Source organism: Momordica charantia (assembly GCF_013281855.1).
Source record: "Momordica charantia cultivar OHB3-1 chromosome 11 unlocalized genomic scaffold, Mcharantia_2.0 BLBB01000011.1, whole genome shotgun sequence".
In the NCBI taxonomy this organism is placed as follows: Eukaryota; Viridiplantae; Streptophyta; class Magnoliopsida; order Cucurbitales; family Cucurbitaceae; genus Momordica; species Momordica charantia.
The window spans coordinates 18013789-18040543 of record NW_028275159.1 but is presented as its reverse complement, the minus strand read 5'-3'; the positions used below and the strand labels follow the sequence as shown (position 1 = coordinate 18040543).

Here is a 26755-nt window from a genome sequence, read left to right as displayed (position 1 = left end):
TTTTTTTTTTAACTTCAACCTCGTTTAAAAATGACAATGAATTTGAATGGAAATTAATGAAATGGGACTTTTATTTATTTTATGTTGTACACCCCAAATTTTTCTAGAATCGAAATAAGAAATTCATTGATGTTAAGCCCTGTTTACCTATCAAGAATCGAAATGGAAATAAATCAGAATGGGAATGTTATTTCTTTGATGCTGTTTACTAGAAATTTTCTGGAATCGGAATCAAAACTCCTTTGATGCTATTTACTAAAACTGTGAAATCAGATATATGACAATTACTAGTATACCTGTCTTCTTCCTAATTAATCACAAATACATGGTGGTGCTAATTTTTTTTAATTACAATAATAATTTATTTTGATTTATTTTATTACTATACTTTTGATAGTAAATATTTTTGACCAAAACAATTTATTTATTATTAATACTAAAAATAATAAATAATTAAAATAAAACTACATCCACTAAAATACTATTTTATTATTAGAACCATCATCATTTAATATAAAATATTATTAAATTTTATTATAATAATATTTAATAATAATGTTATTAAATTTTATTCTCATAATAATTAATAATAATAATGAATTATTAAATAATAATAAATATAATTAATAATAACAAAATTAAATTAAAGATTAAATATTTTATAATAATATCACATTAACTAATAAAAGTGATATAAATTTTTACTAAAGAAAAATTATTAATAGTATAAATGAAAAATAAATAAAAAAGTATAAAACAATTAAATAAAAAGTTATGGATCTCAAGGTTGAAAGTAGAAAAGTGAATGCAATAAATAGATGGAACCCACGGAATAAGGAATGGAAATGAGACTGATGAACAAGTGTGTTCCACTATGAGCTTTTTAACAATCCATAATTTGTTGTCGCCATATCGAGAGGAGCGAATACACCACTTGCATGAATCTTCGATGCACCTTACAACCAATTATTTCTGGTTGGATTTGACGGTTTTAAACTGAAAACTTCCTTTTAATGCAGCATAATGAACCTTCTCAAATTCTTCCTTATTTTGAAAAACACATAATTCTTCCAACAAGAAATTAGAGGGCGCATAGCCAAAATCAATAGGGTCCATGAAGATAAATTTCTTCACCCTAAGATAAACTACGCTATGAGTGACGTTCGCACTTCCACTGTCCCGTAAGATAAACTACGCTATGAGTGACGTTCGCACTTCCACTGTCTCGTAGATGGCGTTATATACGGAGTTAATATAAAAAATTATATGAAAATCTCTAGAGATGCATGCAATGGGTTGTTGTAGGGTGGAATCGAATGAAATTAAAACGTGCTCAGTACTGAACCTTTGATAATTGTTGTCATGCTCCTCCTAGCTTCCATCATGTAAAATCGGGGTTACAAGCGATTGCATAGTATTCCCACATTGCTTGATTTAAATTCTCAAACAATGTAACCAAAATGGCCAGGGTTTCAAGTTTCGAGCGACATGTCGTTTTTTATATTTTTATTGATATGATTCTATACCCCATTTTCATAACGAGCACCTCGACTCCAGTACAACATGTTGGGGAGGGGATTCGAACTTGCAACTTCTTGGTTAGAGGTATATGCCAATTACCGCTAAGCTACGCTCGCTTTGGCATAACTCGTATGATATTAAATCCTAGGTAGGTGGCCATCATGATTTAAACTTATTCTCTCTAAGTATTTTGCTATTTACATTGGTCTTTTATTAACCACTAAGCCACACCATGATGGTTCTCGCACGATCATGGTTACTGCGAGACTTTACAAAATTACTTTTATTATTATCTTTTTTATAAACTTCTTCCTATTGCTGTGGTAGAGAAGATTTCAGATTTTTGTTTTTAATTTCTTTGGATCTTGCATAATTATTTTCGTTAGGTTGAAATACTATATTTTATGTCCTTTCAATTTTTGTAGTTTTAATATTTTAAAAATTTTAGTTTTTGATCCCTGATTTTGGTCCCTTTATTTTATTTTTTAATTTCATTTTTCACTCTATATATCGCTGTGGTGGGGAGGATTTCATATTAACACCTCCCCGTTGCTATAGTACGGTCTGTGTTTTTATTTTTATTTTAAACAAAATATTTTTAAAATGTTAAAATTAAAAGAAATTTTAATGAGCTGCAATTCTCATTGTCATATTTGCAAATATAGTAACAAAATTATGATTTGAAAATATGACGGTTCTTGTAAACTTTCTATAGGCCTATTTAGATCTTTTTTATGTAATTCAATTTTTTCTCTCGTATATCACTAGTAGATGTCTTTATTTATCATTTATAAATGCTAATAGATTAAAGATCTCTTGCCCTGATGGACACTAATAAGATAATAAATAATATTTGTCATTCATAGATATCACTGGTAGATGCCGATCAACATCTACTAGTGAAGACTCTATCACTAATAGACGTCTATCAATGATGTAGACGTGTGAGGTTGAATTATCACGGGAGTTAAATGGTGAGTTTGGACTATCTTTTATTATTTATTATTTATTTATTTTATTTTTATTTTTTTGCTTTGCTATATTTATAAATTCAAAATGTGGTTATATTTGCAACTAATGCGAATGGTAATTATGACATGAATTTCATGGATGATATTTCACATATCTCACATTTTCATTCTTTGGAAGGGAAACACAAACCTAGGATTCAAGTTTTTCCCTACATTCCCAAACACAATGTGATCCATCTCTAACACATTTGAACTACTAATACAAGAAAGAAAGAAAAATAAAAGTAAAACAGGAAGGAAACGAAGTTTATAAACTGCAAAAACAAAATTAAAAAAAAAAAAAAAAACGTTTCCCTCCAGAAAAACTTGAGAAAGCTAAGAACAAAAGAATGCCTAGTTTAACTTTTTACACTTCGTGGCAAGCTTCCAAAGACAATTCAAGATCCTCCATGGCGATAATAGAGTACCGATCGATACATAGCAGCAATATAAAGGAAGCAGATGAGCAGTATAAAGATATCATCCATCAGTCCAAATACTCCTAGCATTGCTGCATAAAAAACATTCAAACCAACAAAAGAAGAAGAAAAATAAAACCATGAGTAAAGCAATAATTACAGAACAATTGTGGATATTTGCTATAGGCTAGACGAGCTATCGAAAAACCATACCAACAAAACGTACAAACAGGTAACTGGGGAAAAATATTACCTTCTGGTATGATATCGATGGGACTCAGAGTGTAGACTACGCTCAGTACCATCTGAAACAAATTACAGCAGTTATAACACAAGTAGAACTACTGCTTGACATTCAATTAACCAGAATTGAGTCTCTTGGTTAAAACCGGCTTTCATTAAGATAAACGAAAGAATAAAGATACTTCTGTTAGAAAAAACCAAGCCGAAGCGGGGCACACGAACTTATAAAACCCACGACCAAGAAAATAGAAAACAGAATATAATTATGACTCGATAACTCATATCTGGAAAAACTAGTATAGCTATAGCAGGATAAATTCGAGTTTAAAACGATAATTCCTAAACATGCTGAGAAAGTTGAGTCATTCACTTAACTGCAATGTAAACGCGTGCTCTAATGACAAGAGGAAGAGATCTCTGGGGATCGAGGAGTTCCCGAAGCAACCTCCGTAGAAGAAAAGGAAGGTCTTGCATTCGCTGTAGAGAAGAGAAACCACCTTCAAACCCTCAAGTAGTTATATGTTTAAATAAAAGAGCAATCACCCATATAACAATTATAATGGTGAAACTTGGAGCTGAGCTGATAGTTGGTCTTTCTTACCACTATTTGGTTTACAATATAACCATGATACATATATTTATTGCATAACCTAAGTACCTTTTTTCACATGTATAATGCAGAAGAGTCCATAGACCAAGCACAAGTCTATAACTAAAACGATTAATGAATCAATATCCCATACTCCAGATCAGACGAGTGAGAACTAAAATTTAATCACTTTTGTTTCTTCTCTCTCTTTTCCATTTTTTGTTTCTTCTCTCTCTTTTCCATTTAAGGAACAAAACTTTAATTAAGAATTGGCCACGCTTCAAATGCAATATGCCATTACAATCCATCGATAAAGTTAAATGTAACTTTCTGCAAATAAGACTAATGAATGCATATCCCCATTCTCCAGTCCAATGAGTTAACATTTTTCACTTTTTCTCTTTTTTATGAAACAAAACTTTCATTAAGAATTCTACTTTCCATTTTTTTCTCGTTAGAAAACAAAATTTTCGTTAAGAATTATGAAGGTAACACCAGAAAATAGTGGCATCACGCAGAAACACAGAACAAAAGAATCTTGTACCAAAATTTTACAAAATCCCAATTATTAACAACCAATAGTCTTTATTAACAACAAAAGACCTTCCCTTTTCCTTAAAGACTCCAACCACCTAGAGTTTCCAAATCCCAATCATCCATCATCCCCCCTTTTGAAAAAGCACATCATCAAATCAAATTCCTTGAAAATAAAGGACCACCCCTTTGCAGCAAACAGGCAATGCAAAAGCATATGATCTAAAGAATCTTCATTTTCTAAACAAAGGCAGCAAATTGAGCCATCACCCAGTTTGGGAGCTTTTCCTGCAACATTTCATGTATTGAGGCTTCTGTAAGCCAAAGACCACAAGGAAACAAAAACTTTAATCTTCTTTGGATGTTTGAACTTTCAAATCCACTTCACCAGAGGATAACATTGTCTTGAGTGTGCCTTGGAAGACTTCAAGAAGGCAGATTTTGTAGAAAACAAACCTTAGTGGTCTACCTTTTATTTAACTCCATCTCAAGCATTGCCCAAAACAGTGGAGAGAGCCTACACCAAGGCCACAAAAACAAGTAGTGGTCTACCTTATATTCACCAAGTGAGATATGTAACTCCATCCCAAATGAAATCCCTGATCATCTTTTCCAAACGATGAATGACCCTTGAGGAAGAGAGATTAAGTAAAATGGAAGGCTGTTCAAAACCGAGTGTGCTAGAGTTAGGCACCCTGCTTTTCAAAGGGAAAGACTTCTCCACTAGTCAATTTTCGCTCTAAATTAGCCCACCAAAGGATCCCGAGAGGCAACTGAATGGCACTTTCCCCCAAGAGGAAAGCCCAATTAGTTGAAAGGAAGCTTCTCCACTTTACAGCCTATTATGGAAGCTTGGCGATCAATTTCAAAAGCATCAACATTTATCCCAATTAGTGACCTTTGAAATGTTGAGAGTTAGACCCAATCCAAGCAGAAAAAAGATCAACAAGATACCACCAGGCTTGCACATTTCCTTCCTCATCTGAACAAAAATAAGTGTATCATCAGAGTGGTGAAGATGTGTAATCTCTATTTTGCTGACAATACACTTCCTTCATATGTTGAATTCTTTAATTAACACAATTGAAGCTTTTGAATGGTTATCAGGTTTGAAGGTCAATTGGGATAAATCTTCGATTTGTGGAAGTAATATAGACCATTCCAAATTATCCCAGACTGCATCTGGCCCTCATGGCAAGGTGGATTCATTACCATTCTCTTATTTAGGTACACCTCTCGGTGGGAATCCAAGATCTCTTGATTTTTGGCCGCCTATTCAAGAGAAAATATCAAAGAAACTGATATCTAGATGCTTAGAAAAGAAAAAGAAGATGTCTACACCCTCTCTCTCCGTTCTCTCTCTTCCTCCCTACCATCCTTCTGAAAGATGTCTCACCTGACCTCGTCGCCGGGCTTCCGTTTATCTCCTTCATGGCTTCACGGAGACTAACCACTAAGATTGAAAACAAATCTTTCTCTTGCACTTTTGACCCAAGGTATAAGGGAAGAGTCGTCCAGATCGAAGAACAGCATCTACAAAGGAGGTTTACTATTTCATTCGAAGAGGTGATTATAGTATGGGTGATAGATATGGTCACAGACCTTCTCCTTTCCCCCAAAATCAAAAATTCTTCCGGAAAACACCTTGTGAGAATGGTTTTGTTTGGATTCTAAAAACCACAAATAAGCGCGGGAGCTTCATTGAGTTAACCAAGGTGCAAAACTCGGGGGAAGAAAAACATTGTAGTTCCGGCCGGCGAGGAATACAAAGGCTGGAATTCTTTTAAGCAACTTCTTCTAGACGTCCTTAATGGTTTTGAATCATCAGGTTCTGCAAAGAACTACACCAGAACATCGATGGACAAATCCTATGCAGCTGCGCTAAAGAGCTCTTCGCCTACACGGAAGAAAGTAGAGGTACAAATTCAGAAAAAAGAAATCAGGCCGGTAGATTGGAACCAGACTCTTGTTATCACTAGGAGAGACTTCCACGACGACTGGGGGAATATATTGACTACTTTAGAGAATCAACTTCAGAAAAAGCTTATTCTCAATGCTTTCCAACCGGATAAGGCTATCCTTAAATGCCCAGACGAAGATTTAGCTCGGCTTCTTAGCATGAATAGAGGCTGGGTTACTTTCGGCGCCCTCACTTTGAAAGTGGAAAAATGGAATAAAGAAAGACATGGATTTAACTAAGTGGTTCCTTTTTATGGAGGATGGCTGAAGCTCAGAAACGTTCCGTTGCACTTATGGAGCGAGGATCTTTTCCGCAAGATAGGTGACATCTTCGGAGGTTTTATTGATTTTGCAGATGAGAACGCGGCGAGAATAGAATGTATGGATTTAGCTATTAGAGTTAAAGGAAACTACTGCGGCTTCATTCCGGCGGGAATCAAGATTCAAGACGCAGACACCACTTTCATAGCCCAAGTGGCGACCTTCGAGGATGTGAAGCTGCTGATCGGTAAAGAAGCTAAAGTCCACGGAAGTTTTTCGCCGGAAGCAGCATCACGTTTCCACGGCGGATCGGAGGGAAGGACAGATCTTTGTCCAGTGGATCTTTGGAGGATAGAGGATGGCTTCTTTTACCCAGCAGTCAAAGTCTTTTCCCCTTTAGAGTTTGATATGGCAGCTCTGAGACAAACAAGGGCAACCACAGACATTTCCCCAGCGATGACAGTTCCTGTAATCTCGAGTCACCCTTTGACAGGGACAAATGAAGGGAGAGATTTTAAAAAGGCTAGAAGTCAATTGGGCCCCATTGAAGAGTACAGATTTTCAGAACCCACTTTAGGAAATGTTGAAACCCACACGCAAAAGACAAAAGTCCCTTTCATAAATGGGGGGGGTTCTTAAAAAGAGCAAAACTTCAAATGACACAAACCTTGCTCAAAACCCTAGAAAAGTTGTTTTTAGAAAAGGACAAAAAGACTCTCCAAATTTCAAAACAGGGGTAGTTTTTACTATAGAAGAAGAAAGACGGGAGAAAAGAAGGAAGGAAAGAGAAAAAGAAATTGCAGAAAATGAGAAGAAAAAAGGAATACAGTTAGAGGTCTCTTCAAAATCCTCATGGTCCAGTGAGGAAACCCCACGACCAGAAAGTCCCATGTTAGTGAACCCATCCACAAAGATTCCAGTGGGCTACCAAAGCTGTTTTGAACATTTGGCAGAAGAAGAGACTCATATGATTTTTGAAGAACAGGGAACAGAAATCGCGATAGTCGAGATGGAGCCTCTAGATTGTCAGCTACCGGATCTGAGGGAAGGAGAAAATACAGAGGATCAAGAGCACCCTCCTCCAAAAGTCTTCTCTTTTACAAAAAATATGGTGATGGAGTTGTAGGAAAACAATCTTTGCATCAGACCGATTCCTAAAAAAGGCAGACCAGGAGGAAAGACAAATCCCTCAGAGAGTAGAGAGGTTAGGAATCTGCTTGCTACATGGGAGAACGAAGCCAAGATAATAAAGAAGGATGTAGAAGTTGGGCCATCGGTTTCTAAATGAAGCTCATCTCCTGGAATGTGAGAGGCTTAGGCGCGGCCTCTAAACGTGCCTTAGTAAAGGACCTTATTCTTAAATCTGACCCGGATTTGATTTGCTTGCAGGACACAAAGAAAAGCTCTATTGATCGGAGCTTCGTTAGATCTCTTTGGAGCTCTAGACATGTGGGCTGGATTTCCCTAGATGCAGATAACACAGCGGGGGGTATTCTAGTCTTGTGGAATGAACAGAAGATTAAAATCTCAAACCCGTTTATAGGCTCTTTCTCTATCACGGTACAGTTTCGTCTTTTCGATGGCAGGGAGGGTTGGTTTATAGGGGTTTATGGCCCTTCTTCTTCTTCTAGAGGTAGAACAATTTTCTGGAGGGAGCTGGACAGTCTTCAAAATAGATGTCAAGGTGCTTGGTGTATAGGAGGAGATTTTAATGTGGCCAGATGGCTTTCTGAAAAACAGAGCACGAATAAGGGGCGTATAACTCGGAGTATGAAAGAGTTCAATGATCTCATTGAAGCCATGAACCTGGCTGATCCTCCTTTGGACAATGGTTCTTTTTACTTGGTCTAATATGAGGGATTCACCAACTCTTTCCAGGTTAGACAGATTCCTTGTCTCTAAAGAATGGCTGATTGTTTTTGAAGATCAATGAGCGTCTAGGCTTTTCCGCACAACTTCAGATCACTTCCCTATTCAGCTTGCATCCGAGACAATTAAGTGGGGTCCTATCCCTTTTCGCTTTGAAAACGCCTGGCTCGATTCTCCTCAATTGCTTCCCATGGTAGACAAATGGTGGAAGGATTGCCCTCTGAGGGATTGGCCTGGATATGGCTTCATGGAGAAACTCAAAGGCCTTACAGGACTCCTTATCAAATGGAACAAGGAGGTCTTCGGACACATTGGAAATCAAAAGACAGAGGTGGTGAGAATTATCAATGATCTGGATAAGAAAGAAGAATTACAGACTCTTACAGCAGAGGAAATTGAAAAAAGGAATCAAATGAAGGTCCAGCTTACAGATCTTGTGATAAACGAACAGCGAATATGGATGCAGAAAGGGAAATTAAGATGGCTTGAGGAAGGGGACGAAAATTCCCACTTTTTTCATCGGTGGACTTCACACAAGAAGAACCGCAATTGTATTAGAGAAATAATCTCTGATCAAGGAGTCTCACTTACCTCTGGGGAAGACATAGAGAAAGAAATCCTTAATTATTTTGAGGCCTTATACACCACTACAACAGCTAGATGCTATATGATTGAGAATCTGGATTGGTCCCCTTTACAGGAAGTTCATAGACAGCAGCTCGAGGCTCCCTTTAAAGTAGAAGAAATCAAAAAGGCAGTGACAGATTTGGGTACCCTCAAGTCTCCGGGGCCAGATGGGATGAGTAACGAGTTCATGAAAAGAGCTTGGAATACTTTCAAGACAGATTTGGAGAGAGTGTTCCAGGATTTTTTTGAGAAGGGGATAGTCAACAGAAGAACAAATGAAACTTATATTTGTCTTATCCCTAAAAAGACTCATCCTACTTCAGTCAAAGACTTCCGTCCCATAAGTTTGGTAACATCTCTTTACAAAATCATAGCAAAAGTTCTAGCTATTAGATTAAAAAATGTGCTCCCTTACATAATCCATGACGCTCAGGCAGCTTTTGTTGAAGGGCGCCAGATTCTCGATGCTATTCTAGTGGCTTCAGAAGCTGTTAGCTACTGGAGGAAGGGAAAAAAGAAAGGTCTCCTTTTAAAGCTAGACTTTGAGAAGGCCTACGATAAAGTGGACTGGTCCTTCTTAGACGCTGCCCTACATGCTAAAGGTTTCGGCATAAGATGGAGACAATGGATACACGGGTGCCTGTATTCTACAAATTTTTCAGTTATCATAAATGGCTGCCCAAAAGGGAAGATTTTGGCTAAAAGAGGGCTTCGGCAAGGAGATCCCCTCTCTCCCTTCCTCTTCACCATAGTAGGTGACGCTCTTAGCCGCCTGATTCACTTTTGTAACGAAAGGCAGATTCTTAGAGGTTTTTCTATAGGCACAAACGCCATAGAAGTAACCCACCTTCAGTATGCCGACGATGTCTTAATCTTCAGCCCTTTATCACAGAAGAATATGGAAAAGCGGTGGGGAGTCATCCAAATTTTCCTTCACATGTCGGGTCTTTCGTTAAATATAGCAAAATCGGCAGTGATTGGGGTAAATTGCAGCGAATCAAAAGTTAACCACTGGGCAAACACCCTTGGATGCAAAACAGAATCATTTCCCTTTACTTATCTGGGTTTTCCTCTTGGAGGTAATCATCGGCATTACAGATTTTGGGAATCAGTGGTGGAAAAAATGCACAAAAGATTGGAAAAATGGAACTCTTTGATCTTGTCAAAAGGGGGACGCCTTACTCTTACACAAGCAGTACTGAATAGTATCCCTACATATTTTTTTTCGATTTTGAGAGCTCCAAAATCTGTGATTGAAGCAATGGAAAAACTCATGCGGGACTTTATTTGGAATGGAGGTCATTATAGACCGATTGGGAATCTTGTAAAATGGTCTTGGACAGCATTACCTTCACAAAAGGGAGGATTGGGAGTCGGTTCCTTAGCTCTTAAGAACAAAGCCCTTTTAATGAAATGGTTATGGCGGTTTGAAAATGAAAAAAACAGTTTTTGGAGAAAGATTATTGTTGCTATTTACGGGGAAGAGCCTCTTGGATGGTGGTCCAAGTCTTCTAAAAACTCTTCAATAGGCCGTCCATGGATTGAGGTACAAAAATCTTTCCCAGATTTTGGCAGATTCATTTCTTTCAAAGTGAATTCGGGGGCGGCGGTAAGATTTTGGGAAGACACATGGATAGACTCTTGTCCATTGTCTGTCTCTTCCCCTGACTTATATGCTATTTCAAATAAGAAAGAGTTCACTATAGCAAACTGCTGGAATACAGAGTCCTTGACTTGGGATTTAGGGATGAGAAGGAATCTTTTTGAAAGAGAGCTTGACAGATGGGCGGTTTTCATCGGAAAACTTGAAGGTATGGAGGTAGGCCATGGTAATGATTCTTTATTCTGGACTGCAGACAGAAAAGGGGAATTCACGGTGAAGTCGGCTTTCGAGGCCCTTACCACCCCCTCACCGAAACTAAAGGCAGCCACAGCTTCTTTTATTTGGAATTTCAAGATCCCTAAAAAAGTGAAGGTGTTCCTTTGGACTCTTTTTTATAGAGGAACGAACACAGCAGAAAAAATCCAAAGGAAACTTCCTCATTGGAATCTCTCACCTTCAGTTTGCGGCTTGTGCTTTAGAAGTGTAGAAACGATGGATCATCTTTTCATACATTGTACTTTTGCAACATCGGCTTGGAATTTTCTGGCTTCACACCTAAATTTGGCTCTCTGTCTCCCTAAGAAGATAGATGACTTCATTGAGGAAGGTTTTGGTGGTTTGCTGCTCAAAGGAAAATCTTATATTCTATGGAATTGTGGCGCTAGAGCTCTCCTTTGGCTACTTTGGAAGGAACGGAACTACAGACTTTTTGACGAGAAAGAGGCTTCTCCAGAGGCTTTTTGTGAGAATATTAAACTCACTGCTTCTTGGTGGGCTTCGATCCACAAGAAGGTTTTTTGTAACTACGGTTTTCTTTTGACTCTCCAGAGTTGGAATACTTTGATTGTATAGGTTCTTTGGAGGGGGTCTCCTCGACCCTCTGCCTCTAGGTTGTATGCCTTTTTTTTTTGGGCTCCACGTCTTCAAGAATGAATTCTCATTGTTTATTATCAAAAAAAAAAAAAAAACTTGACAGACGGAGACATTTTCAACTCTCAAGAGGTGGAAGATTAACTCTTTCTAATGCATTTCTAGCTGATATACAAATTTATTATGTCTTTATTTCAAATGTTTTCGAAAATCTGCAAGCAATTTGAGAAGAATATCAAGAATTTTTTTTGAGAAGGCAATTCTAACAGCAAGATGAAGGATTTAGTTCACTGGAATATTACTTCTGGCCTTATGCAGAAAAACCGAGAGCTGCTAGCCAAATGGGGCTGGAGATTTACCCAATGATCTTCTTCTTGTGGCATTTTATAGTGGCAATCATTTATGGCACTGATTTGTTCAATTCGCACGCAATAGAAAGGAAAAATAGCTACTCAAGATATCCATGGACAAATATCTTCAAGCATCATTTAGAGTTGGTAACTGTAGACGTATTCATTTTTGGCACGATATTTGGGTTGGTAACTCCTTGCTCAAAGACCATTTTCCTCAATTAAAAAATTGTCGTTTGAGATAGAAAGGTAAGAACTAAGCTTGTTTAAAACCTTTCATTTATAAACAAGATGAGGGTCCTTCAATAGAGGCCACTTGGGAACCAAACAACTCAAAGAGTCCATTGGAATTCCAATTACACTAAAGGAGGCTCCAAAATCCAAATCAGCCTTTTGCTTTATCAAGATCTCCGAATTTAAGAAGAATTTTGACCTATTAATGATGGTATCATCAACCACTCATCACCAACCAAATTAAAATCATCCAACTTCTCACACCAACCAAATTAAAATCATCCAACTTCTCACCAACCAAGATGGAATTGCTAACCGAAGCATTAATTACAGCAGCATACAAAACAGGCTTGGAAGTTGCAACAACATGCAAAACAGCATTGGACGTTGCCTTATTTAAAACACCCAGCTTTACACCAAGTGAGTTTGAAATATTTAACTTTTGAAGACTTTTTTGACCCCATGTTGTAGGGTGGATCTCAGAAGATACAAAAGAAATGGTTAGAGTGTCTCGAATTAGCAAAGTTAAAGGCTTCTCAATAGTGTTCACTTTCTAATTTTTTTTTGCAGTATCCTTCTGCTCTAGTATAAACTGTTTTTCTTGCGACGCTTTTATATCTTCATAGTTCCTCGGTTGTTACTTTCCTTTGTTTCTCTTTTCACTCCTTTAGGAGCTTGAATCTTTGAACATTTTTGTTTATTTTCATTTATCAATGAAAATTTTATATATTGTTAAAAAAAAAAAAAAAAAAAACTTCTTTTGCTGCAATAATGAATTAACCTACTGAGAGAATCACACATAATTGTGAAAAGATAGAGAAATTTGCCGTTAAGCCCCTTTTAGCAAAAGTTTTACTTTTCAATCTACAGTTTATAAAGATAGAGAAATTTGTCATGGGAATAAATCTCCAGATCTACTTCCTCCATCTAGTGCCAAAGTCTTAACTCAAGGATGGCGTCAAGAACCAACCAATCCACCTCGTCACATGTCTTTCCAAAGCCTAGCTTCATGGGATAACCTCTGTTTCCCTTTGATTTCCACTCTCCAACAGCTTCATAAGCTATTAAGATTGCATCAAGAATCTAGCGCCCTTCAACAAAGGCCGCTTGGGAATCATATATAATCAATTGGAGCACCTTTTTAATCCTTTCGGCAAGGACTTTGGATATGACTTTATAAAGAGAGGTCATCAAGCTTATGGGTCTACAGTCACCCACCTTTCATACTCTTTTCTCCTTTGGAATCAAGCAAATATAAGTTTCATTGGAGCAATGGTTGATAATGCCATTTTTTTTAAATCGTGGAACCTTGATAAGTCCAATTTCAAGACGTTTCATGTTTTTTTATAAAACTCGCTTGACATACCACCAAGGCCTGGTGACTTTAGATTTCCCAAGTTCATAACTGCTCTATAAATTTCCGCCTCCTCAAAAGTCGGTTCCAGAATATCTCTATTCTACTCAGGGCCCACTCTAACTCTGCAATTGTAAATTAATGGCTTATTGCCTTGGAGTACAAGTCTTCAAAAAAGCATATAATTTCAGTAACGATTTCATCTTCTTTTGAGAGCACCCTGGGTTTCTACATATGAGATAATATTGCAGCATTTACGAGCAGAGGTCCGTCTATGAAAGAAGTTGATATTTTCATCTCTTTCTTCAAGCCATTGGAGCTAGCCACATCCTTGCACTTTGATAATAACTTCTCACAATGCATTTTACAACCATTTAATTCCCATCCTGCAAAATTCCCCACGAAATCAGGGCAAGGATTCCCTGCGGGGAATTATTCCTCGAAATCCTATTGACTAAACAATGGACATGGAGCTAGCGTTTGGCGGTGGCTGGAGCAGTTCGGAGTGGTGCAGCAGTGGAGTCGAGCGGCGGCAGTGTGCGGCAGACAGAATGGAAGGAGACTATGAATGAGAGTCGGAAGAATGATTGAGATCCAATAGGATGTAGAATGTTGGGGAGAGTGACTAAGATCAGAGATTAGTCTAAGAGTGTGAATATGAGAAAAGAATTGGAGAGATAAGGAACAAAAAAATCGAGAGATAGGAAGAATATAGGAGGCGAGGCAGCTCGGTGGGTAGAATATAGGATCAGGGTTTTCTTTAAAATATATATATATTTAAAAGTGGGGTAGGGTGGGCCAAAGAACGGGGCAAGGATGGGGAACGTATTCCCCTTCCCCTCCCTTCTAATCACCCCCTCCTCGCTCTCTTCTTCCTCTTGAAAGATATTATGATAATCAAGAAGAAAGTCTTCTTCCAGTATCTCAAGGGCAGAGAAGGTATTGTCTAAAGCTACGCTGCCTAGGCTAGAAAGAGAAACCTCTAAAGGTAGACTGTTGTCATCCTCCTTTCTTTGCTCGTATAGAGTTGGGATTGGGAGAGTCTGAGGTGTAAATATTCCCTTTCAAAAGTATCATGAAAACTTGTCTTTCTTAGCAAAAGATAGCCCTTTAGGCTTCTTAATTTTTCTAGTCTCCTTGTTGGGGTACTTCCTTGGTCTTTTGGTCGAAAGAGAATGGGCTTTTGTTGCCTTATCCAATAGGGTATGGCCCAAACCTTTTCCTTTTCTATCCAACCCATTTGAATTGTTTAGGTGAGCACATCCCATTTTCCTCTCCTCAATCGCCCCGTGACCCAGCATACCTTGAAGCAGTTTGGGTTTTCATTTTCCATAGGTGGTTGTACAGTCAGTTACATTTTTCTGCAATTGAGGATGTCTTAACCATCAGGCAAAGTGCTCCATTTTGAACTCTCTACACATTTGGGGCTTTTGTAGAACAACTCAACTACCACTGCAAAAAACGTCCATGGGTTCCGGTGTCTTTGCCGATCAGAAGGTTTGAGTCTTGGTAGGAAACAACTTGCACCAAAAACTCCCAATCAATTTAATCTCAGCTAGAAAGAAGCCACAATCATTCCCTCATACTTTAATGGTGACTTCTACACAATCAATGAGGCTCGAATTACCTTTTGAAAATTCTAAAAAACCACAGTATTTATCTCCAATGGCCTCAAAGACCTCTACTCTCCATAAATTGTAAAGGAATACTTCCAAATCCACCCCCCATATGAAGGTAAAACATTCGTTCTGCTATGTTTTACGACGTCCCAGATTCCATCTTTAACGTAATAGGGCCAAAAGTTACCCACCACTTATTCGTTGTTAATAGGCGGGCTAGCTCTACTGACAGGCATTTGAGGAAGGCTTTGCCCAGTTGGAAGGCATTTATAATGAAATATTCGTTTATCAAATCTTGGAGGGTCTCCAAGATCCAACTTCAGTCATCATAGAAATCCATTTTGGTTACAACAAGGGTGTCGTTCCAGTTTATACGTCTCGCCTCTTTTGGTACATGTAGCAAAGTCGCTCAAGAGGCATAGTAATGATTATAGCCGCCTTTGTCACCTCAACATAGAATCCACCACTTTCTCTCTTTGGCCACTTAAGAAGGCTTGGGAGTTGGCTTTTCCATTAGAAACTCACGAAGAAGGTTTCTAAGAGACGCACATCCTTTGAAGTCTTCCCTAGAGGGAATAACCATGTTTGCTTTGCTTCCTAAGTTCAGGACCTTTGTGATCTCTAAAAGCTTCCTCTTTTGTTTGTTGTTTTTTGTAGCCAAATGAAGCCACCATGGCAGTAAGTTCCTCAGAAGAACTTCTAAGAGTTTGGAGTAATAAGAATTTGAACCAATCCCTTCAATCTTTGTGGAAGAATGCAAAAACATCATCAAAGAATAGAGAAAACTTCAACTTGTTTGCAAAAAACTCCATCCTTCAAAATACTGAACTTTTTTTTTTTTTTTGATAAGAAACCTTAGAATAGAAAAACTCAAAAGAGGAACAGCCTAAGGGCTGGGGTAGAGTCAACCCCACCTGGAGAAGCTATACAAAAGCTTTCCAATTGTGTAAGAAGGTGGAAAGATTGAAATTACAGAAAAAATTGCTATAGTTAAGGCACCACCAAGAAGTAGTGTATTGAACACCACTACAAAAAGATTCAAAAGTAGAGTTCATATCTTCAAATATACGACGATTTCGTTCTCCCCATAAATGCCAAAGAAGAGCCCTTGTAGCGCAATTCGAGATTACCCTTGCTTTTTTGGGAAGAAACCATCCCGTTAGCAATTCAGGAAGCCACCCATCAATCTGCTGAGGAAAGCATAGGGAAATGCCAAAAGAGTCCAGAATAAAGGACCAACATCTTGTTGCAAAGGTACAGTGAATGAAAAGGTGGTCAATGGTCTCCTCCCCACAAAGGCAAAGACTACACACCGAAGGGGAGATTGCCCAGCTTGTGTTTTTCTTTTGGATGCTCTCATGAGTATTTAAGCTTCTGTAAGCCATTGACCAAAGAAAAACCTTGATTTTCTTTGGAATTTTGAACTTCCAGATGGAATCGATGAGGGGGACCTTCAGCAAGGGAGTGCATTCTGTTAATTTCAAAAAGGCTGATCTGGTGGAAAAATTTTGCTCTTTTTTTAGCATCCATAGAGCCTTATCTTCCCCTTCTCTTATCTGAACGGCTTCCAACCTTTGAATAAGGTCCAACCAGCTATCGATCTCCCAGTCAAAGAGCCCTCTGCGTAGACCTAAGTCCCAATCTTGCTCCTCCTCCCTCCAACAATCAGCAATTGATGCCTTCTTTTTCATGGATATATTAAAAATGAGCGGAAAAGAGTCTCGAAGGGTGCTGTCATCAATCCATTTATCATTCCAAAAACTAATTCTTCCCCGTTTTTAGCTTTGAAATTCAAAAACCTGTGAAAGAACGTGCTATTCTTTGCAATATCAAACCACGGTCTCCCTTGAGCTTTCCCTTTTGGGGGAATAGTAGACCACCGGTGAGTCTCACCGTAGATGCTAGCTATCACTCTCCTCCAAAGAGCATTTGTCTCTTGTGAAAACCTCCACAACCACTTAAGAAGAAGACTATTGTTTTTTTTGATGAAGTCCTCCAATTCCAAGACCCCCGTACTGTATAGGGAGTGACGTTTTCCCCCAATAACCAGGTGGCTGTAGTTGCCCTTCTGAGTATTACCATTCCATAGGAAATTTCTTGTAATCTTTTCTATATCCCTCACAACCCCCACCGGAGCTTTAAGAATGGAAAAGTAGTAAAGTGGAATACTAGTGATCACCGATTGAGCCAAAGTAAGACGCCCACCCTTGGATAGGGTGAGATTCCTCCATTTCTCTATCTTCTTTCTCACCTTGTCAACCACGGGCTCCCAAAATAAGAGTCTTTTGTGATTGCCCCCCAGCGGAATGCCCAAATAGGAGAAAGGAAACTCTTCCACTTTGAACCCATAAACAATTGCAACAGATCTTAAACTCTCCTCCTCCACATTTATGCCAATAAGGGATGTTTTCATCAGATTTAGGGAAAGACCAGAACCAATGAGGAAAATGTTTATAACCATCCACCAATTTGAAAGCATACCTTCTTGGTTAGGGCAGAAGATGATCGTATCGTCTGCATATTGCAAGTGGGAAATCTCCACTTTTCTGCTGCCTACCTCAAACCCCTTGATGAGCTTCCTTTGACAGCAAAAAAGGACCATTCTACTAAAAGAATCACCTATCAAAGTGAAGAGAAAAGGGGACAATGGGTCACCTTGTCTTAGGCCTCTCTTAGCAAGAATCTTTCCACGAGGCCGCCCGTTGATCATAATTGAGAAATTGGCAGTTGCCAAACACCCTTTGATCCAGCTCCTCCATTTTTGCCCAAAGCCTTTCTGCTCAAGGATAGCGTCAAGGTAAAGCCAATCCACCTTGTCATAGGCCTTTTCATAGTCTAGCTTTAGGATGAAGCCAGATTTGTTATTGACTTTCCAATCACCCACTGATTCAGCTGCAACCAAAATAGCATCTAGAATATGTCGTCCTTCAATGAAAGCAGCTTGGGCATCGTGAATGATAAAAGGCAGAACCCTTTTAAGTCTTTCAACTAGGACCTTGGAAATTATTTTATATAAAGAGGTCACAAGACTAATTGGTCTAAAATCCCCAACTCTCAAAGCCTTCGTCTTTTTTGGAATCAAACAAATGTAGGTTTCATTTGTACGTTGGTTTATGATGGCATTTTGAAAAAAATCATGGAACACTCTTAAAAGATCGTCTTTAAGAATGTTCCAAGTTTTTTTAAAAAACTCATTAGTGAAGCCATCTGGACCCGGGGATTTCAGGTTTCCAAGGTTGCAAACAGCCTTGTGAATCTCCTCCTCTTCAAACGGTCTTTCCAACCAAAGCTTCCAACTCATGCTTAGGCACTCCCATTGAATGCCATTCACCAAGAATCTGTCACCATTAGTGCTACCATATAACTTTTCAAAAAAACCAACAATTTCTTGCTCGATTTCAACTTCTGAGGTCAGGAGAGAACCATCCTCTTTTTCCATGGTAGAAATAAGTGTTTTGGATTTTCTAGCAGAGGCCCATCTATGGAAAAAATTGGAGTTCTCATCCCCTTCCTTAAGCCACCCGAGCTTACATTTCTGGGCCCATTTCCTCTGCTCCTTCATGGTTAAATCCATAAAGACAGCCTTTAACTCATCTCTCTCTGTATGCAGATTAGCGTTCAGACCCCATTGTTCTTCTAAATTATCAAGCTCGTCAATCTGCCCTTGAATCTGTTTCATCTGGTTTTTAACCATACCAAAAACCTCTTTGTTCCAGGTGATCAGTTTCTGTTTTAGTCCCCTTAGCTTTGACATGAAAGTGTAACCCGGCCAGCCCTCATACTTTAACGAACTCCACCAATCCTCTACATTAGTCATGAAAGAGGGATGGTCCAGCCACGTATTGAAAATACGGAAGGGGGAAGGGCCCCATTTTTGATTACCTAGTTTAAGCTGCAAAGGGAAATGGTCCGAAGTAGTTCTCGTCAGTCTCGCCATCTCGGCCTCCTTAAAGGCATCTAGCCAACCTCTCGAGAGAAGGAACCTGTCAATGCGGGTGGCGATCGGTTGGTCCCTAAAGTCAGACCAAGTGAACAAACCATTCTTCATAGGAACATCAAAAAGGTCAAGCTCCTCAATGACAGTGTTGAAATTCTTCATGCTTCTTGTCATTCTTCCCCCGTTTGACTTCTCCCCTATTCTTCTAACAACATTAAAATCTCCGCCTATACACCATAAGTCTGAGCACAAGCCACTGAGGTCGATGATTTCTTGCCAAAAATCGTCTCTTCCTTTGGGGTCACCCAACCCTGAAAGCAGTCTTTATAATTAACTAGAATTGAAACCAAAAAAATACCAAGAATGGAATCCATCACCTGTACTGTGCGTTGATTCCACATGACAATAACTCCACCCGAAGAGCCTTCTGCCTCTAGCACAGACCAACCGACATGTCTCGAGCTCCAAATGGCTTTGACCAACCTTCTATCGAAAAAAGCTATCTTAGTTTCTTGAAGGATGACTATATCCGGCCCTGCGTTTGACAACAGAGCTTTGATGAGCACTCTTTTGGGGGGAGCGCCAAGCCCTCTGACATTCCAGGAGACAATTTTCATGGACACACGAAAGGCCCTCTTCTACTTGCAGTTGCATCTCTTCAGCTTCAAGCTCCTTCTCTACAAATCTAAGATAATTAGTAATCTCCCTCGTCTTTTTTTTAACCGATGCGCTTCCTTTGTTGGAGATGGGTTTAATGCACATATGCCACTTTTTCAAATCTCTAACCATTTTTTTTAGAACGGGTGTCTGGTTCTATCATCCTCTTCATCTTCAGAGGAGTCCATGACCTCCTTCTCTAGTTTATCATTTTTTTGCTTGACTACACCTACTTGATTTTCCCTTTGAATCTTTGAGGAATCTATCATATCTATTTGGGAATCCTCACAAATGGGCAGGTCCCTTTCTACCATCTTATCTGCAAGCTGCAAATCATCCACCTCTTTGAAACAATCATAAAAACCTTCTGGTAGTTCTTCCTGATCTACAGTTAAGGGGGTTGCTTCAACACATTCTAACTCCTCGCTACTGAAACTCTCCGCTGAAGTCTCAGAGTCTGTTTCCCCTTTTTTTTCCTTTTCTGAATCTTTGTCGCTTCCTTTGTCATCTGTAGAGTGTATCTTTCCTTTTTTATGAAAAAAACGGGTCTGATTTTTATTTGAAAAGGAAACAGCCTTACCTTTGCCTTTTAGTTTTTGAAAATCCCGATAAGGGTCAACTGAACTGCCTTATCATCTAAAGGCTTGGTGGGCCCCGGCTTAGTGGAAAAGACAAAATTTTGAAGGTTTTGAGTCATGGGCCTTCCTTTGTCCTTTGCTTTGGTCTGTGAGCCTGTATTTGCTTCGATTTGAGGCAAAAAGTTGACAAAAGGTGGGGGGCAGGCTCATGTCAAATCTGTCAAACTAGGGGCATCAGAGGGGCTGCCTGTTTGACCGGTCACACAGGAAGGGTACCAAATTTTCACCACTGGGTAATGCTGTCCATCCTGCATTCTCCAAACATCCGCTGTACTATGCTCTGAGTCCCTATTTTCAGCTTCGTAAAACGCTCTTGCTGCCTCCGGCGAGAATCCGCCATGAATTCCAATGACTTTTCCGGCCAAGAAATCTGCAATTTCGAAAGATACCACCTGCACCTGAAACGATTGTAAACCATCAACAAGAGTTATTTCTGCTGGAATGAACCCGCAATAATTACCTTTGACCTTTAAGGCCACCTCCAAGCAATTAATAAGGCAAGAATTAATGCTGGCGTAGTCCAGAAAACCTCCCAAAGCATTTCCTATAGCCTTAAAGGTTGCCAAACTCCATAAGTGCAGGGGAATGTTTCTCACTTTTACCCAATCCCCGTATGAAGGCACCACGAAAGAGCGCCCATGTAGATGCGGATTCCAGGCTTCCAATTTTAGAGTTAAAGGCCCAAAAGTAACCCATCCTCTGTTTTTTAGGAGAAGACGAGCAAGTTCTGAGGTTGAGCATTTGAGCAGGGCCTTATCCGGTTGGAAGGCGTTGATGATCAGCTTGCTTTTAGTTTGCTCTTGGATTATTCCCCGAATTCTCTCCCAATCATCGTGAAAGTCTCTGCGCGTCACCACAATGGTGTCTTCCCAGTTTCGGCTGCGAACCTCTGTTGCACCTGCAGTACTTAAAACGTTCCACGATGGACTAAAGGACATGGTCTGCTTATCTGCTTTCTGCACTTTAGCTCTTAGAACATCAGCAAAAGACTTCTGCTTCAAAGCCCTTGGGCGAGTCTCCGAAGGGGAGGGACTCCCAACCGTCCCATTCTTCATGGATTTTTCCTCATTCAAAAAATCGATAAGCAGCTTTCGGAAAGTTGCCCAACCTTTGTAATCTTCATCCGACGGGATCACAATATTCTTTTTCCCTCCAGAACTCTGAACTTTCGTCAACTCCAAGAAGCTTCCTCTCTTGTTTGAAGTTTTTTGTATCCAAATAAAACCCCCGTTGCAATTCGTCTTCCTGAAGAACTTATGGGTTTGAGGAGTCAATAATAGATCTTCAACACTGTCAGCAATCCAAACTGTGGCAACTTTTTCCAGGGAAACTTCGAAAAATCTTCTACCATGTCTCTCAGCTATTTTCACAAAGCCGCCTCCCTTTCTCTCGTCTAAACTACACGTAAAGACCTTATTCTCAATCTTTACTGAAAGTTTCCCCATCTTCGCCGTAGTAGCTTGCAATACATCACTGATATGGTTGAGCATGAAGAGAGGTAGAGAAGGACACTGAGATGTCCAAAATACTGAACTTCAATAATATTTAAACTCTCAACTCATCTTCTAGACCCAAAGCTTTAACATAACCATCAGCTAACTCCTTCCATTCGGATTGCAGCTCCAACTTTCTTCTAACCCAAGCCTCTTCGCAAGAAATCATTTCCTTTAGCAATCTTACCAATTCCAGATTTAGAGGTTCAATCCATCGTTCTAAGGCAATATAAGAATTGGAAGGATCTCCGATAGAGGATTATGAGGAAGGGGGATGAGACATCATCTCAATTGACAAGAACTCTAAAGAAAAAGCTCCAGATCCTAGATGCGGTGTTGATAGTTAATGAGGCTATTTAGGGCTCTAAATCCAAAAATTAGGGGTCAAGATTAGTTTTGAAAGAGCTTATTATCATGTTGATTGGGCTTTCTTGAATAAAGTTCATTGACAAAAGAACAAGGAAAAATTCAATTGAACATTTTAAGGTTCGTAGGACTGTATAAAACTTCAAATGAAGGTTTTAAGGTCATTTTCGTCTTACTACTACAATTGCAAATGATATCATCTTCTATTACTAAAGTCAAGAGAATTCCTTTTGCAACCTTCACAAAGCATTGACAACATTGGTGCTTGATCTCTCAAATTATTCGCAAGGTTATGAAGTTAAATAGATTAGCTCAATTGGTGGGATCTTTAATGGTTTATTTTAGCCCATGTTAATTTTTTTTTTTTTTTGGTTATCCGTGTGTCCAGGCCAGCTTGCGCGCACCTCGACTATTCACGGACCAACCGCCTAACCCTACTACATTTGGTTGACAAGGAAACTCGTAGGATACTAAATCCTAGGTAGGCTAGCCTATGTTAAAATTATATTAACTCATTTAAACAATTTCTATAAATTTAATTAATATCTTTGATTTTTTTAGAGAGAGATTTAGGGGGTGGGATGGAGGGTGAGAAGTGGTGTGGATATGGGAGAGAAGGTGATAGGTCGAAATAATTTTAGGAAGGCACAACTTAGATTGTGAGTTAGTTCGGGGCCACAATTGTAAAAACTTGTGGTGTAGGTTGCATGAGTTATGGCCTTGTGGGGTTATTTAGAGAATGCAAGGTAAATAGAAGGGGTGCTTATAGTGTACTGTGGTAGTCGAGTCCAGGAGAGAAGGTAAAGCTCTCTAATCTTCCCCTAATTTGTACTCTCTTGTAGTCTTTTGATAAATAAACATTGAGCTCTGTCAAAGGGAGAGAGTTTAAAAAAACAGAAAAGAAACAAAAGGTAAAGATAGATTAGGGTGAGGGAAGAACAAAAGTATAATTCCTTCATTTTTTCCCAACAGCACAATTAGGCTAGATTAGATTTACCTCCAACTGAAAGTAGCTGTAACAATTGTCTAACATAGCTACCCACAATGTATTAACACCGTTGACTTCATCTAGAATGGTCTTTTGTTCTTCTAAGGCCTCGATGGTGCAATGTTTGTAAGCCCAGAGCATGTTTTGTGTCAACTTGCAGGTATGATTTGAGACATTTTTTAAGGCTTTTGGAGTGCATTAACTCGTAGCACATCATGTTGATTTATGGCAGAGGTCTTAGAAAATATTTGGCTTGAGAGAAATGAGAGAGTTTTTAGAGGTTGCAGGAGTTCTTGGGGACTTTTGATTCAATGTCATCTCCCTTTGGGTCTTTGGGTCTATGTTACTGAGGCCTTCAGTTATCTTTTATCTCAGATTCTTTTGAACTAGAACCATTACCTGTAATTTTTTAGTTGGGATAGATTTTTGTATTTTTGGCTCCTTTCGTCCTGGGTTTCCTTTCTTGCCCTGGCCCTCATGTGTTCTTTTATTTTTCTCGATGTAAGCTGTTTTTTCATTCATTCTTTCTTTTTTCAAATGTAAATTATATTGTATGTTCTTTTAAGAGCATAACTTGTAATTAACATTCATATATTGTTTATTACTATAGACGAATTATATGAAACATACAAAATATTAATGAATAAATAACTTCAAGATTTATATGTGTGTGTATGTTTGAATTATATAACATTTAATGGATTACAATCTCCACTACTTGCCTTAAGTTATTAGAATAAGAATTTAAAATGTTTGTTACCGTTTTTAAACACTCAAATACCCACCCCACACACAAAGAGAAATAACAAACCATATAATAACATGAACCGTTGGCCCATTTCCCTATCAGTTTCTTGGTCCTAATTGTTCTCACTGTACACGGAATCACTCTTCCTGCCCTTGCTATTAATCTATGCTGCACTATCTATGGTCAATTCTCCATGGCAAATCATTTTCAACATTCCATTTTCATTTAAACAGTATATTAATTATGTTCAGAAAAGAAATACCTGAATTAAACCAGCCGAGTTGTCACCAAAATGATGGTTATAAGTCCTTATATTATTAAGAATTCGAGCAACCTCAGGGTTACTTTGCTGCCTTGCTGAAGCCTCAGAAGGAACCAATAAAGTAATCTGTCGGCGACATAGGGGGCATTTACATGGCTGGAGTGATGATCCATGATCCCAAACAAGCATTATACAACTTCCTGCACACAGAGAAGCAGCAAGTGGAGTGAGCTTCTGAGAGGCAAAAAAATCAAATAATTTAATTATCAAATTCAGCTCATTAATTCGATTCTAGAAATGAAAAGAAAACCATAGGCTAAGGCCTTGTTAAAATTTAAACTCACATAAATACTCTTCCCCTCAAGAAATCTGTATGATAGATATCTTTTTCAAACTATGAAATTCAACCCATGTGTTGCCAAGAGGGAAAATAAAAAGCCAGAGAATAAGAAGGAACATAATTGTCTAAAGAATAATTAGCAATATATCATAAAGTTACAAGTTAAGAGATTAGGAACAAAATATAAAAATATTATCACAGTACCTTCATTTCAGACTTAATCTTCAAGTAAATTGTCTAAAATAAATAATGAAAGAAACTAAAACTTGCAGAATTGAACTCTTTTTTTTCTCAATCTTTACAAACAGACATCATAAAAAGGATATTAAGTCAACTAATGATGCAAAAATATAGGAGTGGGTATAAACAGCACTTCCAAGTTCCAACATTCAAATATTTCATGCATATCTCATAATTCAATGCAAAGAAACTTTCATATAACAAATGTGGCTTAGAAAATCACACAGATAGAACATGATCAAATTTTAAAGTTTCCCTCGTGGAAAACTATTCAAGTAAACAAGCAGTTGCAGAAATAAATTCCTTTTTCGACCCAACAAACTAGATAACTCTAGCAATTTAATGGGATTGTCTCCAATGTCCACCCTCAATCATTTAGTAGTTCTTTGCAGGCATATAAATCTGTCTTCAAAGGGTATGCCAGAAAGCAAATAATCTCCCGAAAGATTAGTGTATTCTATCTCAACCTCTATTCCGGGGAACTTTTGAAGGTCTAAGAAGAAATGAAACCTAGTCGAAAAGGGAAGACGCAACAATTCGAGAAGCCAAAACAGAACAATCAGAACAATGGAAAAATTCCAACCACTTCTCTAATTCCAAGAAACCTAATGGACAATGCAAAGACATGAAAATGAACGCAAAGAAGAGGAAAACCAGAGTGCAATTATGAACAGAAGAGTATGAAAAGGAAAAAGAATAAAGTATGGGGCAACCGCAGAACCAGTGCGAGCAATTTGCTTGGCAAGGTATGTTGAAACTTCCATGGCAGATTGAACAGAAATCGCCCGCAGGGGGGCCGTCCATATTCTCGATCGATTTCTTTCCACCGCTGCGACTTCCAATTCCTCGAATTTTTTATCGCAAAATTTCTTTCTCAAGAATATAAAATGAATGTAATCCGAACTTCGAAGTTCAAACCAGAGGCGCGTTTCTTGTGAGCATCTTCGCAACGGTGATTTCTTACCAATCAAGTTTTTCATTTTTTTTCTTTTCTGTTTTCTAAATATATTAGCTAATCTAATCTTTATATAATTCACAATTTGGTATTTAATTTTTTTCAAATCTCATTCTACTTTTAATATATTAAAAAAATTAATTAAATTCTTCGGTAGAAAAATCTGTTAAAATTTGTTAATATAAAGTTGTGTTTGAGGTCTTGCTTGATAACTAATTTATTTTGTATTTTCTATTTTATGAAATTAAGCTTGTAAATACTATTTTGAACGGTGTATTTTTTTCGTTTTACTGGAACTGTAATAATAGATTAACTTTTTCTTATTATGGGAATGGAAAGCGAAAGTTTTTCAGGAGTACATAAGAAAAGTACTTCAAATTTAATGGATACAATTATCGGTTCTCTTCTATAAAGAGCACTTGCGCTCGACCCGTAATGGTATCAGAGCCTACACGACTCTTTCTCTCTTTTCTTTTCTCTCTCATGGAGTAAACTCCTCTTTGAGTCTGGGGGTGGAAGGGAAGATGGATCTAATATCGCTCTAAGGTTATATTCTTTCCTTTTGATTCTTAGCCTATCTTCTAAATAAATCTGATTCGGGTATCTCTCTTGTTCAATCTTTTGATATTTTCTAGCTATCTATTCTCAGAAATCATGATAAAGACGTGGTTAACCTTCATGATTGAGAATTTCTAGTTAGGAGATATAAAGAGATTTGAATATAGATCGATTGATCAAAGAATTCGATTTAATTAACGGATAGATTATTATCAAAATAAAAGAATATGAACTTAGTAAGATTTTATTTTCATCTCCTAGATATCTCCAGATTCCCTTTTCCCCCTTCCTATGCTGTCTAAGCTCCTCTCGAAAATCTCCCCCCATTCTCAGCCTATCGTCGATACAGCTTCCTCTTCCTCCTCCTCTTCAAGCAAACAAAAATCAGAAAATGATTTTTCAAAGATTTTAGCCGAACATAATTCAGCTGAGGCCCATCTGGCTAAGGTTAAAGATCGTCTCAAAAATTGGTCTATCCCCAAGATAGATCCAAACCAGGTATATAAGACAA

At 38.3% G+C, this 26755-nt stretch overlaps 1 protein-coding gene across 1 annotated transcript; it reads right to left on the bottom strand.

The window, feature by feature from the left end:
- Positions 1-2611: 2611 nt before the first annotated feature.
- LOC111019617 (uncharacterized) lies at positions 2612-25716 on the bottom strand. Its single transcript, XM_022296009.2, has 5 exons — positions 25445-25716; positions 24152-24351; positions 3569-3670; positions 3204-3255; positions 2612-3042 (listed from the first exon to the last, which is right to left on the bottom strand). The coding sequence occupies exons 1-5, from the start codon at positions 25533-25535 to the stop codon at positions 2930-2932; spliced, it is 558 nt and encodes a 185-aa protein (XP_022151701.1). The 5' UTR covers positions 25536-25716; the 3' UTR covers positions 2612-2929.
- Positions 25717-26755: the final 1039 nt, after the last annotated feature.

Bases quoted from the DNA above. Each gene is read 5' to 3' on its own strand.
- LOC111019617 (XM_022296009.2), bottom strand. From the start codon at position 25,535: ATGGACGGCCCCCCTGCGGGCGATTTCTGTTCAATCTGCCATGGAAGT. The intron at 24,352-25,444 runs GTTGCCCCATAC...CTCTGTGTGCAG, and splicing joins TTGCTCGCACTGGTTCTGCG to GAAGTTGTATAATGCTTGTT. The intron at 3,671-24,151 runs GTATTTCTTTTC...TCTTCTCTACAG, and splicing joins ACTCGGCTGGTTTAATTCAG to CGAATGCAAGACCTTCCTTT.